Here is a 15,188-nt window from a genome sequence, read left to right on the forward strand (position 1 = left end):
GGATTCTTTTGTATTTCAGTCTGAATCTGTAATCTTAAATGCATTTATTTTTGTAATATTTCAGAATAGTCTTACAGTAAAATTTCCCAAACTGACCATTTATGGTCTGAGCAACAACTTTGCCTCAAAAGCAAAATACTGTATTACATATACGATCTAGTGCACTAGTCTTTTTTTAAGCATGACCTTTCTACCTGACTAGGATATATTTTTATTTCATATAAAAAAATTACAGATCAGTGCATCATAGTAACTTCAGAGAACAGGGAACCATTAAAGAAATATTAAAAATGCAAATACTGCTCTCAATGTGAACCCTAATTTTACCATAAGTATAAGTAAGAGAATGGTAAAACAGTGATTATAATGGTTTGCTTGGATCGTAAAGGGAACAAGAAAAATAGGGACAATTTCAGCCTCAAAGCAATTTTACCAGGGTTGATTTTCTACAGACAACTTTGAATGTAACAGTGGGGCTACCCATATAAAAGATCAAATGTATTCTCGCCGGCAGTGTTCAGTGATTAAGTGAGTACGAGCACATTTCCTCGGTCACTGTTTGCTGCTGAGATCGAGCAATGGTTCATTTCTTCCATCGAGAACACTGCTCGAAAAATCTGCGCTTCTCATTTTGTGTGTAAAATGTACACTTTCGCTGCCTCGTTTCTGACTTGACATACCTAATCCATGTGGCGTAATGTCTATATATTACAGGTCTACATAATAAAACGAACAGGCTACATACAGTAGTATATTTTATATCATCTGATTGTGTACGTTTAGCGCTGAAACAGACATACTGCACAAACTAAATCGAGAACTCGATCGCATAAACCGCTTACTTTATATTACACATGTAAATTAATGCATACTATAAGTTTAAGAAAACAGACAATTAATTGCACATTTAGAAGACGTTAACAACACGTCGAGCCCTTAAGAAGTTTCACGTCAACAAAATCAGCTGTTCTTATGCCACACAAGCACTGCTGGAATAGAATGAAAGCGCTGTACTTACTGTGGTGAGACTGCATGCTTATGGCCGGAGAGAGGAATTTTCCCGAGTGTAAAGTCGCCGGGTGGCCCGCGCCGAGGTGGCCGGGAGACGATGGGATCCTCCCGGGCGCGGCGGAAGCTCCGAGTCGGTGCGACTCCATGGCGAGTCCTGAGAGCAGTGGCGGGGGAACATGCACGGATCTGGGGGGCCCGAAATCTCGGCCATCCATCATCCACCCACTGGCAAACTCGAGGAAAGAAACTGCTTCGATCGGCTATTCTGAAAAAGCCCTATACTGTCCATATATCGCTAGGTAAATCAGCGTCCTTATCCGGCATTGTGCCGACCTACAGAAAGACAAATTAAGACTTAAATTAATAAAAAGGGAAATAATTGGATTAAAAAAACCACCGTGAATATGGGGCAGTTTATGACGCAGTTTGATTCAAACTATTAAACATGAGGGGGGAAAGTAGCCTTCCAAGTTCAAGCTGTGTTACATACCTACAGCAATCGAACAGGAAATGTATTACGAATATCGGCGAAACGTTGCTATTCTAAACAATCTCTCACTAAAATTCAGTTTGCTGTCCTTCCCAATGTACACACTTGGCATTTTGGTTTGCTCTTAACCGCAGTACGGAGAAAAGAGGAGATCCAGTGTTTGTACTTCGGCTTCCACATGCAAAGCGGTGACTCACTGTTACAGAGGGCTAAAATAACCGTTCAGTGTTTCAGCTCTGTTCTAACAGTTAGTGCGAGGAGCTCAGTTAAAACGTCTACGCACAATTAAGTTTAGATGTTTAGTTTATTATTTTAATGCATCTCACGTGGTTGTTCACAGAATGTTCTGGTTATACCGAATATTATTCCTTATTACGTTTGAGACCATCTATCATTAGAAGACGCAAATCTAAATATGGGAATGAGTTTAAAGTAGGCTGTTGGGGCTGTACTATAATCCTAACACACGGACTGTGGTACTTACATTTTCAACTAGACAGCTAACAAAAAAAGCCACAATAAATCCAGTTTAATGTGCTGTTAAACCAAAATCTCTGGTTAATTGTGCGAAAGACCATATTAACAGTTTGTCCCAGAAGCATAAGTGCAAACCCAACGTTGTAAGACATTGATCAAATATGCTCGGCGTACACTCAGTAAGTATACGATTACTGTTACCATTACACCAATGTGTTGGCAGTTCCGCTTGTTTTAGTATCAGCTGCTAATTTCGGACTTGGCTTTAATGCATAACCAAGGTCGTCGTAGTGCGTACATTTTATCACTGTTGTTTTTCTACTAGTGTCGACGCAGTTGCAGACTAATGGTTTTGAACGTTGGCGAACTTAAGATAAATACTGATACAACGTTTCAGCCAGTGGCTTTCTTATTAAACACCGCTTGTTTAGCTTTACCTAAAATTATTATTCTCCTATTAAAAACCTCACTTGCTGCTGCTTTTATTACTTATAAAGAGTCCTTACGTAATGGAAAACCCAACAAGAGATATGTGGTATTTATTTTACTGAGCCGCGTGTAATTAACATAAAACTCAACGCTAAATAAACGCTGAGGCGCCTGCACACTGTACTCAAAACCACGACCTTCACTTTACATTTGTAGGACACTAGTTTCGAGCGGATAAACAAATCATTAGAATGAATTAAGAGTCTCCGAGTCTGAAAACTGTTATGTTATGTGATACACGTAAGTCTACATACAGTAAACCGTGCTAAATTGCTTGGTGGTTTAATTTATTATTAATTTTAAGCCTTAACCGTTTGTCCAACGAGCATTACAAAGTTGCACCGAATAAGCTCGACTTACATGCCTTTTATCCTACACTTTCCATTACACCATCAATGCGCTAAATATTTCACACTATTTGTCATTTGCTACTTTCATGGACGACTAATGTGTAACTTGAGTAATTTTGTTCCGTGTATTACTTCATGCATCGTCAAAATAAATAAACGTTCAATTGTTTTGTACGGCTCATTGAGACTTCTTATATATTTACTCACTATTCACAAGCTAACGTGTTTAGTCCCTCTCGGGTGGTGGCGAGCGAGGAGAAAAAACATATTGTAGTGCTATTTATTCGTATTGCTGACCACAAACTTAATAATAAAAGTTAAATCTAAAACGTTGAGACTAGAGCATTGTACATAACATTTACACTTGCAAAGCACTGCATTGACTGCCTCAATTAAAGTCATTAAAAGCAAAAGCAGTCCCCAAGTCTAAGCATAACGTCTACTATAAATCGTTGAGCGGTTTGATATCAATTTTATACAGTTTTCTGTAATAAAAGCAGACAATGTTGTATCAAATAGATCGGAGTACATACCACTAGTCTAATCTCAACACTGAAATATTAAAATCCGTTCAATTCTAACTTATGCTCTTGTCCATTACTTGTTTTTCGAAGTCGATATATGCTATTAAATCTACGTTTGTAAACACAGCGCATTGATATCAGTGTTAATATAGGTGCTAACGTTTATATAGCCAAGTAGTAACAATGTTGCCCTAACGACAGCATTTAAACGTTTGTAGTAACGCCGGTTTAAAGTTTAAAGAACGCCATGACTACGCTTATTAAAGCCTCGGCTCAATAATATCCTACTGAAAGTTGTTCCTATATTTTAGCACCTATGTTTTATGGGAGACTCTGCGGCGGCCACGTTTCAAACTTTTAGCCTACGCGTTTCCATGTTTAAACGACCAAAGTATCGCTTTACGGAAACATTATTGTTTTGCTAAAGTAGTCCGCGGATGGATTTATACTCAAGCACTCTTACACCCATCTATCCACATTAAAGTAGATCCATCCCTGCGACGAAGACAAACTAACGTTAAATATATCACAAACAATCCAGTTTTGCTTCAGACGCACAACCGAACCGCGTATAGCGGGCAACTGCGTCTTACTTGTAATGGCGACTCAGTTCATAAAATTCCGTTCCTTCAAAAAAAAATCCAGTCTCGAGTTGTAATAGTTCCTATACTCCATTTACAGACCATCCGTATGTAGGTAGGCAGAGACAGAGGTTCGCTTGTACAGGGGAAGGGAAATGAAGGCCTCTTGCACAAACCACTGTAGATCTCACTAAACTCTTCTGCAATGAAACAAGCATTGTTTAACACGCCCCGCCCCCTCGAACCGTACGTGACAAATTCTACAGCCAGCCCTGTGATTGGCCGCCGCGACTGTCAATCATCTCATGTAAACACTTTGGCTCTCGGCCAGTTCTATAAAACCAATTATGGACTAAGGAGGGCGAACTGTTTCAAGCCGCCTCTCCTCTCCTCTCCTCTCCTTCAGTGATCAAAACAAGCAGGGAATTTGTAGAGGGCAGTTTCAAGGCCGCTCAAGTTCTGGCAATTAAAGGGGGGCTGTCAAAGTAGCTATATTTTACTTTTACAAAAGCAAACGATTTGAAAAATCCATGAAATTTCCCCTAAATATTAGCAAGAAAAAGTCTCAGACAACTAGAACAATGACACTCCCATGTCTACAGGGGGAAAAGTAGTAAAAGTAGTGGCATCAACTAGGAGGTTCAAACTTTATTAGTAAAAAGGCAGTATAGGAAGTATGGTTGACTTCTTTCCCTGCTTAATACACAGTAATGTTACTTTTTTTTTTTACTTTTTCTCATTGATTGTTAAAGGAAAAACAATGCATAATCACAGATTACCAGCACTATTTCACAAGACTTGGCTCTATACAAAAGATTCATATGATTGAAATTTTCCCAAGGCACATGGCGAAATGTATGTTGCATGAAAAGTGTAAAACAAAAAACCTGTTTAGGCAACACAATGACTAGTGTATGGATATCAGGTTTTACTAGTTATTATGCTCTTTTTTTGTATTATCATGCCACTTCAAAGTGTCTTTCTTTTCTAGGTGTGAGTTAGTGATTGAATGAGTTAGGGTGTGCCACTCAATACACATCAGCACAAAAGCATAAACATATGAGTGCATATAACTACAGAAGAACTGTGCAAATAGTATAAGGCCTAATGGCAAATACATTTTGTTGGTTGTGCAAAATTGTTGTGATGGTATCACAAGTCTAGGTTTTAGAGGGTTGTCATTACCTACATAACATTTTAAGTTCATACACATATATCATTTTACATTCAAATCTGTTTAATAAATACAATGAGTAAATATCAGGCCTATTGACTAAGAATTTGATGTCTGTACAACATTACTGTTGATTACAAAAGTCTGTGTGTGTGTGGTGCCATAAAATTCCAAACATTATAAATTCCTTATGGTAATAAAACTGACATGAGAAAACACATGGAAAAAAAAACATGAGATAGCAAGACGAGGTTTGACTGATCTGCTGTCACTTATTTACTTACACAGTGTGAAATGCAGCATAATTCCAGGGCTTTAAAACAAACACAGTATTAACCCCCTGAACCAGTTGGTTTTAAGTGCTCTGAGATGTAATTATTTCAAGTGAAGGACAACTTAATTCCTAAGAATCTACATGGTGTCATAAACAATTTTTTTCAGGAAACAGTCTTGGAAATAATGTATATATAATGAAAAGAGCCCAGTATTTCTAAATGCAAAATGCCATGTTTTTCTAGCTACATTATGTACAGACTCAGTTTATTTTGTGACTGGCCAAAAACTAAATAAACTGAGTATGTACTTAGTGTAGCCAACAGTAGTCAGTGAAGTAAGTTAGCTTTTGTATGATTTTTCAACAAACCGTGACAATTTTACAATTTTACGCTTATAAATCAGGTTTCTAGTCTAGGGTTAGGCAATATGGCAATGACCAGAACTGCTGTGATCTGAAAATCGCACGGATCGTCTATGTAAATAGTGGTTACATTAAGATGATCAAGGTATAAGGACGTTTCACGTTGGTTAAAATATTGGTTTTTAAAAAGACAGTGTGGTTCGGTTTCAAACTGCCCCCGTCGCACCACAGAGAGTCGGTTTCAAGCCCTCCATCTCCTCCTCTCCCCCTCTCCCCCTCCTTCTGTGGAAGGCAGCGTTTAGGGCAAAAGCAACAAAACGACCCGACTGCTATGAGTGCAATTCCAGGTTCTGCAGAACAGCTTTCGCTTTTCTACAAACGCTTCACTTCCTCATGAACGACTTGTACGCGTCTAATGAAATATAACCACTATGGTATCGGATTGTTGTCATTTTTTCAGTAAGGAATGGCGCGCTACTTTGTTTTGGAAATGATTAGCTAAAACTCGCGGCTGTCTTGAAGCTTCACGCCTGTCTGCGCAAGTTATTAATGACCTACGGAACAACAATAAACTACTACTCACTGATTTGTTTATGTAACTGTGAGTCAGAAAGCCGTACAAAGACGCATGTTTTGTTTTTGCTGGACGCGGAGATAGACGCCTTTGTTCTAATGACCGAGCTGAGCGCTTTTGGATGGTTAATGTTGACACTTTAGCCCATTGTTCACCATTACAATCACTGCGCTGGTTAAGGTGGGTGCTGAAACGCGTTTCATACCAATAAACATTATCAACATGATCGTGTCCTTTTGTTTGTTTACTTCAGTTATGTTTCAGTTTTAGGTGTGGTGTGAATTTCAATTAAAATTACATACAGTTGGAATAGAGGTAAATAATGGCACGTAAATTAAAATAAATAAGCGCAAAAATGACCTTCATTTAATATAACCTATACGATATAACCTAGTTTTGATTAGCTTCAGACAGCTACATTTAGCTGTGCTGACTCTTTACTTCTCTTTTTCATTTCTGTCCTGAATTTAATTTCTAAATTACTCAATAATTTGTCCTGTGGAAATTAATTAAGCACTAGATGTGGAAAAACGTGTTTTTAAGCAGTCGTTATCTGCTTAATAGAATTATATCCCTTAATAAGAAGAAAAAAGATACATGATTATTATGTGTGTAAGCTAAAGCATGTCTAAAATTGCTCCTACACCTTTTAGAGTCTAACATGTATTTGAAACATGTTCAATATACTGTACACACCAACAGTGTACAGTCTTCTGCAAGTCTTAATTCAGTGTTTTAATAATTTTCTATTGCTTAAATTATGTTACATTTAATATAATGTGTGTGTGTGGGTATGTGAAATTAAATTAAAATAATACATTAAAATGTAGGAAAATGTCATTTAAGTTTGTTTCATGTAGAGGATCTAGTGTACAGATGATTAGGTTTAATTACAGAACACTTCAAAATGTGTTTGAAAGCCTATATGTGCAAATCTACAGACGTTGTAAGGACAGAATCCTTTAGCCTTAAAATGTTTAGTTATACAGTAGTATTTTAGTGTGTTAAGGCCCTAAGTCTTTAAATGCAATGTGTCTTTCACCGACAATACTAGACACACTGAAAATCTTTATATAGACCACAGTATGACAGTGAAATTTCCCCTTCATGATTCAATACAGAACTAAAAGTGAAGTTACTGTATTTTTATACTGGGAAAGTTTTTTTTTTTTTTGTAAGATTTTCTGATGTCTGACTAAAAGTGAAATGTATCTTCTTTTTAAATGTCTGACCAGAATGAGTCAATAAGTTACTTCATTTGTTTATTTGTCTACACTACACTAATATAAATATCTCAAAAATATGCAAATTATTTTAACAGATTAAACAGGTATACATCTGATTTTCTGAAAGTGTGTTACTTATTTTATGTGATGTTAGTTTGCTATATTAGCAGATACATGCACTTGTACATTTGTTTATTTAAAGAGGAAACTTCTGTAAATTCCACTTGAAAAGGTGACTGAAAATGAGAATAATGTTTGAAATAGGCTTCTATGGTTTAACAATTTTAAATTGAAGAAGTCAACTGAAATATGAAGTATTTTACAGTGAAATAATTATGGATGTTCTCAAAGTATCTAACAGGATGTGAGAATTAGCATGAACGTTGTGAAACAAAACTGTAATTGTTTAAGTGTTGAAGAAAACTTGCAATTTGTATACAAATTTAGGGCTGTTGTTACATATTTTTACAGTTTTGTTTTAAGTAAAAGTGCAAATGGTCTTTATTAAATTGTTTCCTCACAGTGTTGTGGGTCAATTGGTGGGTTCTTCCAGTAATAGATGGCAACCAGACCTACTAACTATTTTAATAGCTTGCAACATAGTTTTGGCTGTAACTAGCTTAATGCTGAGACCAGGCACATTTACTGTTCTTGCCTCATAACCCATAGTTCTGCATTAAACAAACAACGTAGTATTCTGCAGGCCATCTGAAGATCAACGGAAAGGTCATGTTGTCTTGGTTGGACTGAATGGTGTTGTGTATGTAAAAACTCAATCATGAAATGGTACATGCTATGTTTTCTATGTCACAAGAGTTTAGGAATTTTAGCAGTTAGTAGTTACAGATTGTGTATTGTGGCATATTTTTGTTTTCTCTCTCTGTACTTAATTGGTCTGCCTTAAATGGGTCAAGTTAGACATTATGCTTTAGTGGCTTGAAAAATGCTTAATAAACATATTTTGTAATATTCATGACACATGGCCCTGCCAGCAGTATACTATTGCAAAATTGCAGTCCTTTATCATTCAACTGGCTTAAAATGGAGTATGTGAAATGCATTGGTTTTAGTTCCTTAAAATTTGGGACATAACCATTCTTTTTAAGAGCTTGTGTGTCTGTATGTGGTTAGTGAATAGTGATTAAAATATTATTTTAAATATAAAATAATATGGATTATTCTGTGTTCTTGATTTTGGCAGAGCATTTTCTAGACAAACCAGTAGTCACAAACAATGATATTGATTTGGACAGCTGACATGCATTATGTGGGCATTAAAAATACCCCAAAAAGCCTAAAATCACAGATCTAATAATGATGAAATATTGAGCATTTCTAAATGTTATTTTGCTGGATACATTTGGCTTGGTTCTGCTGTGTTATGAGTGTTTTGGCATAATACTGAATGTCTTGAGTAAAGGATAGTTTTTGGATGATTAAACAAGCTGTACCAATGTCTTGTGAAAAAAGATCCCATAATTATAGGGCGGAAATGAGTTATTGCGTGACATTTCGGTTTTCTGCAACAACACAGTTAAAGTACATTTAGCTATTCAGTGTAACTAAAAGGTCAGCGTAAGAAAATATCATCTTTTCCTCCAATTCCCAGAGGGTTTAATAGAAATATAAGTTTATTTAAGGCAGAGTTATAGATGTTTTTAACATTTCTGTTCAATGATATGTAAAAAAAAAAAAGAAAAAAAAAAGCACGTAAAGTAAAATTCAAATGTAGTCAGTGTTACTATACTCTCATAATGTCAGAGTTTGCAATGAGTTACTGGCAAAACACACCACATATCCGTACAGGCTGTGTTATGTGTGGGTTTTTTTCTTTTAGGGCAGTGGTAGCTCAGCAGTTAGGGTACTGGTCTAGTAACCAGAATGTTGCTGGTTTAAGCTCCACTGCTGTCAGTGCTGGGTCCCTGAGCAAAACCCTTAATCCTAAATTGCTGAAATTGTATTTAGTCAATCTGCTAAATTAACAAATGTGACAGATTTGATCTGTTCTAAATTCATCTAGATTGATGCTTCCTTTGTTTCTTTTTCTTTGCTATCAATAATGGATTGTTTTGCAAATGTTTTATTAATTTTTTTATGACGCATTTAGATTGTGCAAATTACATTATTGATTTTTAAAATGTGTGCATTTACAGCAGACGCTTTCATCCAAAGCGACTTACACAATGAGCAATTGAGGGTTAAGGGCCTTGCTCAGGGACCCAACAGTGGCAACTTGGTGGTGGCGGGGCTTGAACCGGCAACCTTCTGTTTACTAATCCAGTACCTTAACCACTGAGCTATCACTGCCCTACAGTGTGCATGCCGGACAGTTGAGTGCATAGATCTGTTTACACTAATGACAGATATGGTCCACTTACAAATGCAAATGTGAACCGAAATATTGTATTGGATGAACCATCTAAATTGCTTAGTAAGTCTCTAATAGCTGCTTTTATCACTCACTTGTGGTATTATTATAGTTTGGGTGAAGACAAAAACTGCATTTTCACATAAGATGACATAATCCTGACTTACTATGTTCACACGGACAGCCATTATTAGACTAAAGTGTTCCTGGCTCTTGCAGTCATACAAAATATTGTTTAATCTATTATTATGGCTAAAAGTGTGTTTTCACACTGTTTTGCATATATTATGTGACTGTATTAAGTGTATTTGCCTGTATCATCTTCAGCCTTTTGAATTACCTTTAAAAAGCAAAACAATCATTTGAGGTGGTTTTAAAAATGAAAACAAATGTTATCTTTAAAATATGTTTATTTTGACAATAAGAAAATGTACAGTTAAAACATTGTTCTTCACACACCTGAATTACTGTGTTCACACAGATAAACACCAGGAGACTATGTTGCCCTCAGCCCTAGCAGTCCAACAGTGTAAAATCAACTTACATTTTTATTAAACAGCCTTTTCTAATTAAATTCTTATACAACTAACAGTTTTGGTGTTGTGTTTTATTTTATTTTGTTTTGCTTGTTTGCTTCTTTTTAATGATGTGAAGCATTACTTGATGACCAGCCAACTGGCCTTTCTAATTTGGTGGGTTGTTTGATTTTGTTGCTTGTTTTAACGAAGAGCAAATGCCCTGACCCACCTGAATAAACTTTTACACACACAACCTTAATACTACTGTTTTCTTTCTTTTTATGCAGAAAAAAAACAGTTATACAATTTTGATATTAAAACTTTAATAATTGGCTAATAACAGTACTAATTTGAAACAGACCAAGAAACAGAGGGAGCATGTACGATATTGTACCCTTGTATGACAATGTCAGAGAGAAAATAAGCGAAACACTCACATCTGCCCAGCAACCTCACATTGCTTACTGTGCATGTGAGGTGAAAAACACAGCACTTTGGAACACTGTATTAGAAGCTTTTGCTCTCCGTTAGCAACAGTGAGGCTTGTTATTGCATTTGTTTACTGTTCTTTCAAAAAAAAGTAAAAAGCTTTTATGGTGGGTTTAGTAAGAACATTTTATACAGTACTAACAGAGGAAGTGTGGGTGCTTACATTAAAAGCTTATATCAAAAAATCTAAAGTCCAGACCTTAAAATAGCAAGCAGGCAAGCAGGCAAAGTTGGGACATTTTGTGAAATGCAATAAAAATAAGAATGCGTTTTTTTTATTTGATGCCTGCAACACTAAAAAATTGGTACAGACGCATGTTTACCCCTGTGTTTTATCAGCTTTCCTTTTAATGAGACTTTTTAATGGTTTGGGAAGTAAGGACACTGATTGATGCAGTTTACAAGTGGACATTTTCTCCATTCTTGCTTGATTTAAGACTTTAATTGTCCATGGTTGTAATTTTCTGATACTTCAAGAAGGGCCATACATACTCACTAGGAGACAGATCTGATACTAAAATTAAATGTGAAAGCATTTTGAAACAGGTTGTAATTTCTTCCTCAAATAAAATGGCAAGACAGAATAAAAGCTGAAGAGACTAGAGTCTGTTGAGAACTGTGTATGCTGTTAATGAGCAATTGTATTTTTACATTTACAGCATTAAGCAAACATTTTTATTCATTAGTTGTTTTTTTTCAAAGACAAAGACAGTGCAAGCAATTAAGCTTTAAGGGTTTTGCTCAAGGGCCCAACAGTGGAAACTTGGTGTTGGGGCGACTTGAACCAGCAGTCTTCTGATTCATACTCCAGTATGTGAACCACTGAGCTACCATTAGCTGTAGAGCCTGTAAGTGACTAATAATTTAAAAAAAATTTAATTTTTAAATGATTTTCTATTTCATTTAAGTCTAAATTATGATGAACTCTCTTATATTAGTACAAAAGTTCAACCCACAAGTCAGGGTCTCCTCTGTAAATTGAATGGATGTTTTGTTTAATCATTATTATTTATATTACCCACCACATGCATTACACAAATCCTTCACTGCAATCACATGGATCAGATGCAATCTGCTTTACTGGCCTTTCTGCACTTTACACAGTGAGGTCGCCTTTACAGCCAAGACCAATCCTCCCCTTTACTTCTCTAAACAGTCCACAAATCATCTTGTCATATGAATGTTTATGACTTTTTATGTACATCACTTAGGTAAAATAGCAACTGCAGAAGACTGATTTTTACAGAAACTTTTTCTCTAACCAATCATCTCAAAGGAAAGCTTAGAAATAATCCTGGGGGAATCTGACTTGCAGTCCCACCCCACCTTTAGTCTCTCGTCTGACAGCTCTTCACTTGACAGGCAGGCCAGACAAGCTGCCACTGCGCACACAGCCCCTCCCAGGAAGAAGGGTCCTGCTGGGGTTTAATCTCAGTGTGGCAGCCCATTCTCCTGACAGAATTTAATTCTCTCTGGGCACCATTCATCATGCACTGTCTGTCATGGGCCTTTAATCAAATGTACTGCAGGACACTCACATAGTGGGCCAAACTGCCCAGGCCCACTTTACACCATCACATATATTCATACTTTATTTATTCATGAGTTTGTTTGCCTTTCATGTTAGGTCGTTCTAGCCTGTGCTGTGTCTCTCAGTGATTGACAGGATCATGGTATTTGCACTATAACACATGGTGCAGTTCTTATGCAACAACATTAAACATTAAATAGATGTTAGAATACATTGTTTCTAATACAAAAAATCAGCCAGTATGTTACAAATATACAACGTCTCTACAATTCTAAAAGTAATAAAACTGCTAAAATAGCTGTACTTACATTTAATGCATTTACATTACATTATTAAATGTTTTTATTTCCATATGAAAATGAAAAAATCATAAACCACCTGAATCCCTGTTCTTTGTATTGGAATTCCAAACCTATAATTCCAAACCTATAATTCAAATACATATAGCCATAACATTATGACCACCTCCTGGTTTCTACACGCACTGCCCATTTTATCAGCTCCACTTACCATATAGAAGCACTTTGTAGTTCTACAATTACTGACTGTAGTCCATCTGTTTCTCTACATACTTTTTTAGCCTGCTTTCACCCTGTTTTTCAATGGTCAGCACCCCCCACAGAACCACCACAGAGTAGGCATTATTTAGGTGGTGGATCATTCTCAGCACTGCAGTGACAATGACATGGTGGTGGTGTGTTAGTGTGTGTTGTGCTGGTATGAGTGGATCAGACACAGCAGCGCTGCTGGAGTTTTTAAATACTGTGTCCACTCACTGTCTACTCTATTAGACACTCCTACCTAGTTGGTCCACCTTGTAGATGTAAAGTCAGAGACGATCGCTCATCTATTGCTGCTGTTTTAGTTAGTCATCTTCTAGACCTTCATCAGTGGTCACAGGACGCTGCCCACGGGGCGCTCTTGGCTGGATATTTTTGGTTGGTGGACTATTCTCAGTCCAGCAGTGACAGTGAGGTGTTTAAAAACTCCAGCAGCGCTGCTGTATCTGATCCACTCATACCAACACACACTAACACACTACCACCATGTCAATGTCACTGCAGTGCTGAGAATGATGATATATATATATATATATACGTATATATATATATATATATATATATATATATATATATATATATATATATATATATGCTGTATAATGTACTTATCAAACATATGTTAGATTTCCAATATTGAGATTTATGTTTTAATAACATAATTCAACCTTTAAAATATAGATGTTTCTTCTTAATAAATTCCTTTCCACCACAAATCAGTAATACATATACAGTATTTTGCCATTTTAGGGTTGTCATGTCAATTGCTATTAAATAATGTATTATGTTATATAGATATTTTAGAATTAAACTTTACTGTTTGTATGGTAATCATATAATGACAAATGTAAGATGTTTGCCAATATTACATATTTTTGTAGGGTGTGTTATGCGTATTTGACAAAATGTAACCATTATAAAAATCTGAGATAGAAACAGTTTGACAATGTAGTCCAATATTTTGTTATACCCACAAAATATTTGCAATACCCACATTATCTATTAACATCTTTTTAAATATTCAGTCTTTTCCCATCCAGGTCTATTCTAGTAGACCTAGTTTTAAATACATCATATTTTACTTATTTTTAATAAATATTGTACTGGATAACACTGCTATTGTCTGCATAATGTATAATAGTTTAATTATATAAACATTTTAGTATTTTCGTATATTGTAAGAGTGAAGCATATCATGTATTACATTTTCATATATTTTACATATATAAATAGATCAACTGTATACCAACTTACGTATACCAATGTTTTTTAAAGAATCCATATGAATATAATCTGGGAATAAATTAACCATAACATTATCCATGATTATCACATCCTTCTTGTTTGTTTTTACAATCTTGCTTGTACATCTTGAAAACTTAAAGAGAATGAATATAACCTCAATAAAAATGAAGGACAATTGAATTGAGAGGTCCACTGGAGCTGCTGATTGTGGGGGTGGAGGAGTGTTTCACATTTTAATTATCTCTGGCTGTATGAATAACCCAGGGCTCATTTCAGTTCTGTACTGTGTTGCAGTGGCTCGTAAGATAAAATGGCAATGCTGCAAACATTGCAGCAGTTTAGCATGGATTCTGCTAAATGACAATACAAACAACTATTAAATGTGGGATCACATATTTAAAAACGTAATACTGTATCATAGGTTACTGTGCAGTGGAAAATAGACATGACAGGAGCAATGTAAAGAGATTGTCCTGGCAATGTGTATTTCACATTCTATTTTATAGTTACTTTGATAAACTTGTTTTTTTTTATTACACTTTAATCTCATTGTTTCAACTGTTCTTTTTTATGGTGTTTTGTAGATATTTAGGTTGTCTACAATGTACAATAAATTAAGAAGTTAAATGTTGAGCATGTTAAATATCGACCAGTACATTACAAAAATATTGCATTCAGCATGTTTTATCATAATTTTTTAATAACTTTGAACAGGGGAATATGAGACCATTAGAGCCTTTTATGTACTGGGAATGTACTGGGAACATACTGTTCCTTAGAGACTTGATGTCTGTAGTATGTCATATTTCTGTTTATTAGACTGTAGTCTCTTTTTCGTATTTGTAAGGGTAGCCAGATACAAAATGTTTAGCTATAAACATTATCAATATGAATCCAAAAAACAGATAGCAAGTGAAATACAGAACTGGCTATATTACTATACA

The 15,188-nt window shown here is 35.7% G+C and overlaps 1 protein-coding gene across 4 annotated transcripts in view; it reads right to left on the bottom strand.

The window, feature by feature from the left end:
- tnrc18 (trinucleotide repeat containing 18) overlaps positions 1-4,097 on the bottom strand; it is an 81,168-nt gene extending 77,071 nt beyond the window's left edge. For all 4 annotated transcript variants that reach the window (XM_063012775.1, XM_063012766.1, XM_063012759.1 and 1 more), the window contains exons 1-2: positions 3,935-4,097; positions 1,019-1,344 (exon numbers count right to left, since the gene is read on the bottom strand). In XM_063012775.1, coding sequence (XP_062868845.1) covers positions 1,019-1,229 — 211 coding nt within the window. In that variant the 5' untranslated portion in view covers positions 1,230-1,344; positions 3,935-4,097. The remainder of the gene's footprint in view (positions 1-1,018; positions 1,345-3,934) is intronic.
- Positions 4,098-15,188: the final 11,091 nt, after the last annotated feature.

Source organism: Trichomycterus rosablanca, chromosome 2 (assembly GCF_030014385.1).
Source record: "Trichomycterus rosablanca isolate fTriRos1 chromosome 2, fTriRos1.hap1, whole genome shotgun sequence".
Lineage (NCBI taxonomy): Eukaryota > Metazoa > Chordata > Actinopteri > Siluriformes > Trichomycteridae > Trichomycterus > Trichomycterus rosablanca.